Source organism: Pteronotus mesoamericanus, unplaced genomic scaffold (assembly GCF_021234165.1).
Source record: "Pteronotus mesoamericanus isolate MK-2021 breed Mesoamerican mustached bat unplaced genomic scaffold, CSHL_Meso_final contig_591, whole genome shotgun sequence".
Lineage (NCBI taxonomy): Eukaryota > Metazoa > Chordata > Mammalia > Chiroptera > Mormoopidae > Pteronotus > Pteronotus mesoamericanus.
In genome coordinates this window covers 751,622-756,239 of record NW_026555208.1, presented here as the reverse complement: position 1 = coordinate 756,239, position 4,618 = coordinate 751,622, and the positions used below count along the sequence as shown (strand labels likewise).

The 4,618-nt window shown below is 41.2% G+C and overlaps 1 protein-coding gene across 1 annotated transcript; it reads right to left on the bottom strand.

Moving 5' to 3' along the window:
- Window positions 1-2,672: 2,672 nt before the first annotated feature.
- LOC129076439 (olfactory receptor 51I2-like) lies at window positions 2,673-4,113 on the bottom strand. The gene is made up of 2 exons (XM_054580610.1): window positions 4,100-4,113; window positions 2,673-3,684 (listed from the first exon to the last, which is right to left on the bottom strand). The coding sequence occupies exons 1-2, from the start codon at window positions 4,111-4,113 to the stop codon at window positions 2,673-2,675; spliced, it is 1,026 nt and encodes a 341-aa protein (XP_054436585.1).
- Window positions 4,114-4,618: the final 505 nt, after the last annotated feature.

The following is a 4,618-nucleotide window of genomic DNA, read 5'->3' as shown; positions in this document are numbered from 1 at the left end:
CAAATGATTGTGTACTGAATGTGTAGAACTTAATTTTAAATACATTTTATATATTTTAAGGTGATCATGTAGTCATGAATTTTTCCTAGTTTAACCAAAATAATCTATATCTATGTTTCTATTATTTATCTATAACTTATCCATCTTCTATCTATTCTATCATCTATCTATCTGTTTACCTATCTATCTTTAAGATACAAAGTTCTTTAGGAAGATGCTGTTTTATTATTTTTTTAAGTCTTCAGTTGTTACACTTTTTGACACAATGAAAACACCAGCAGCGGGACCAATGTGGGTTATCTCCCTTACTTTAAAAAGAGAAATCAGGTCTTTAAGAAGGTTGAGCCTGGTGGGCTTAATATGTGATAGATCAAAGGAAAAAAAAATAAAACTAACATAAAAGATAAACAAGTGCCCCTAAATTAGTTTCTAGCATGTAATATTTTAGGCTTAGTAGGTTATTTCTGTACATGAACACTTCTGATTTTTTACTGTATTCCAAAACTTTGTATTAGTATAAATCCCCTACAATTTCTTAAAACATTTTAAACATATATTGACAAGCAATTAACATTTTGCATGAGTATTTGTTATAATGTGAAATATGCCTTAAATGCCCACAAATTTGTTTGTTCTTAGAGGACAGGAAAATTTGTCCTTCCAACTTAGGTCAGTAAAATAATGACGTCACCACTGCCAATCACCTCTGCATCAGCAGAATTATAAAAGAAGATTAGAATAGCTCACACTTCTACCTTTTAAAGAAGATTCTCACATGTGGGTTAAGAGTCCCTAAAGAACTTCAAGAAGAAATATGTATCTCTACTGATCTGAGTGTATTAAAGAGAAACTTATCTGGCGCAGTAAATATTTTGGGAATAATGTCTTGATCTCAGTGAATGTATTATTCCTAAACAATATGAATAAACTGAGAATTCTGTTTCTTCCTTTATTCACCAACACAGACTCTTATAAATATCATCAATCATGTATTTTTACACACATAAACTGACATTATTATGTGGTTAAATTATTTTATAAAAAGTTTTATCAAATATAAATGTATGTGTGTCTGCATTGGGGGAAGTGTGTGTGCGCGTGTATGTGGGTGTATACATACATACATACATACATACATACATATATGTATTAGGTACTTGCTTACTGTTGCACTGTGCGGTGGCTATAGGGGTGCGCGCTGCAGGGGAGAGCCGCAGAGAGCGCAGCACTCCCTGAACCCTGAGGGAAACCGGCTGGGGCCAGCTGAGGAGGGAGCAGGCCTCTGAAACCTGCAGAGCTCATCCCGGGGTTGTCACGGATGAGGGGGGATAAATGAAAAACATCGCAAACACTTCTCTGTTTGTCAGGAGAGCAGACGGGGCACTTCCCTCTCACTGGAGAAGGCTGTGGCACATCCCCCTAGTGGGGAAGGCCCCGTGGCCTTTGTTCCAAGGCTTTTATTGAAAAACTTATCAGTGGGCTGGGTAACAGGAATGCCTATGTACATTCGTTACATTAGCATGTTAAGTTTCACAGAGACTAGATACCTTTAAGAAAACAAGTGAAAGGAATTCACTGATTTACTTGGGTCCAAGAGAAGACTAGAATCGACAATAGAGACTATACATAGGGGAAAGTAGACTTAAAGGCGCCTTAAAGATATAGGGTAAAAGGTGTAAATAAAGCAAATGTCTTAACAAGGTAAGGGGTGTAAATAGTGTGAATGTCCTTCATAGCATGAGATGGTCAGAGATCTGAGGAAAGAACAAAGCACACTTTAAAGAAATTTCTTTTAGGCCTGATTTCCTTGGCAACCGCCAGACCTGATTTAGAGCTGACTCCTGCACTGCTTCAAGCCTGAGCCTGGTGTCGGGAGGGAACCACCAAGAGATAAGGAGACGGCTTCTTGGCTGCAATGAGGACTCTGGCCGTATCCAAGCCAAGTCAAGAGGTGTGGGGGCCTTTTTGCTCCTTTTCCGTGTCCCCCAATTTCTTATCTGCTGCCAATATTGGCCAATACCTGTCCTAGGTTGTTTACCTCAGTGGAAGGTAACTTACCTGTCATTGACCATTGGCCCTTGATGGCAAAGCAGAGAGGCAGGGGGACAGGCCAAGCCTCCTCAGGAGCCTGTTTTTCCAAGGCCTCCTGATTATTTCCAGCCTTGGGGCCCTCCAGCCTGTTGGCCGGGTTCCAGCTTCTGAAATCAGGCCGGGCGTTTCCCAACAGTTTACGCCTTGAGCACTATCAGTCTGAGCCCTTTCTTTAAGCTTCGCAGTAGTCCTTAATATGAACAGATCTTAACTCATTTAGCTATTTTCTTATTGATGACCACTTTGTTTTGTAAAATCTTATTTCAAAAGTAGCTGATGTAAGAATCTTAATAATCAAGGCTCTGTATTCATGAATAAGCATCAAAGTATGATCTAGGGCAGTGCTAAAAATTAGAATTTCTGAGTTAAAAAGCATGTGTATTTTTAGTTGACACATACAACAAAACAGCTGACAGAATACTATACAATTCTAATTTAGGTTACAACATGTACAGTGTAGTATAAAAATGTACATTCTCTATACATGTATCAAGTTTTCTAACTTTGACAAGGTGATGAGCACTCTCTCCTTCCCTGGAACACCTTTGGTAAGGAAAATAACTGGCTTTAGGATAATCATCTCATTGACACTGACCCCTTATTATTTCCTTTGATGCAAAAAGGTGGATTAGTCCCTGGCGGATCTGCTTGGTCTTAACACTATAGATGATGGGATTGAGCACAGGAGGCACCAGAAGATAGACATTGGCCAGCAATAGACCGACAGCAGGGGCAGCGTGCTTCATGAAGCGGTGCACCAGAGCCACGCTGATCATGGGCACGTAGTACACGAGAACCGCACAGATATGTGATACACATGTGTTGAGGGCCTTCCGCCGTCCCTCCCCAGAGGTGATGCCCAGCACTGTGTAGAGGATCAGTACATAAGAAATGACGATGAGCAGCGAGTCCAGACCAAAAGTGGAAGTAACGATGCAGAGTCCCAGAATGCTGTTGGGCCGAGTGTCCCCACAGGGCAGCTGGATTAGATCTGAGTGAAGGCAGTAGGAGTGGGAGAGGACCTTGTGGCCACAGAAGGGCAGACGCTTCAGGAGAAAGGGCAGTGGGAACATGAGTATCACACTCTTCAGTCCAAGAGCAGCACCGGTACCAACAATACGGGGCACGGTCAGGATAGCAGTGTACCGCAGCGGGTTATAGATGGCCACAAAGCGGTCCACAGACATGGCCAGCAGAACTCCTGATTCCATGATGGAAAAGGAATGTATGGAGAACATCTGTAAAAGGCAGGCTGCAAAGGAGATCTCACTGGCACCAAGAAGGAAGATGCCCAGCACAGTGGGCAGTGTAGAAACAGAAACACCAAGCTCTGCAAAGGCCAGCATAGCAAGAAACAGGTACATCGGTTGGTGCAGAGAGGTGCTTTTCTTGATCACTACCAGGATCAGACTGTTGCCCACAAGGGCCACGAGATATGTAGAGCAGAATGGGAAGATAAACCAAGGGTAATGTGCCTCCAGCCCAGGGAGGCCAGTCAGCAGAAAATATTCTGGGGTGAGTTGACTTCTGTTGAACATTTCCCTATATCTGGAGTCTGGGGATGTTGACTTAGGCAGGTGCCAGGGATGTAACCTGAAGTGAAACACACAAAGCTTATTTCGGAGACTGAGAAGGACTCACAAATCCCTCTTCTACTGCTATCTGCCAACTTACATGCTTCCTTCCATCAATGACGTGCTCCATTTGGCCTTTAATATAAAGTAAATATGTGGAGTCATGACTTGCAAACAGGTGTATCTCCAGAATAAAGGAATCTGATAGAATAGTTTATTGTTCATATTTCAAACTGATCCCCACACTAATTTCACTGTGTATTTTTGGTATGAGTTGAACGTTTTTCATGTTTCTATGAAGAGAAGGCATTTTGTAGTTTAAAGAAGACACCCACCTAAAGAAAGCTGTAATCTATTAGATATTCTAAAAACCCCTGTTAAGGTATTTTGGATTTTACGTGACTAAATGGCACAGAGGTTAAAAATAAACTTACTTCAACATCAGCATAGAATTGTTACGGAGATAAAGATTCTACAGGCCATCCCTGCCACTTCAAGCATCATCGAAAGCTGACTTCCACTGGAGACACACAATATTATTTTTTCCTAGATAAAACATCTCTAATGTGGTCCCTATTCTCTATGTTCACTCTACAACCTTTTGGGTTATCACTTCGGTTTTTACATACAGTAGGGTGGGGAGTGTAGAAAAAAGTCATTGTTATAAAGGTTAATGAAAAGAAGTATTTTTCCCACTGGAATTTTATTAATGGAAAGAAATATTCTGCCCATTGGAAAATTCTTCCGCTATTGTGTACCCACATATTGCAACATGGTTAATCAATGCTTACCAGGTATATGAGCACAACAAGCAATAGTCCTAGGGGATGGTCCTCAAACCATGTTTCTGAAACTGCAGAAATAATGTTAAAAACATTTTATCCAGCATGCCCCAAGTCAATAGTGCTGATGTCTTCTGAAACCCTGCCTGGAAGGCCACCTCAATCTTTTTA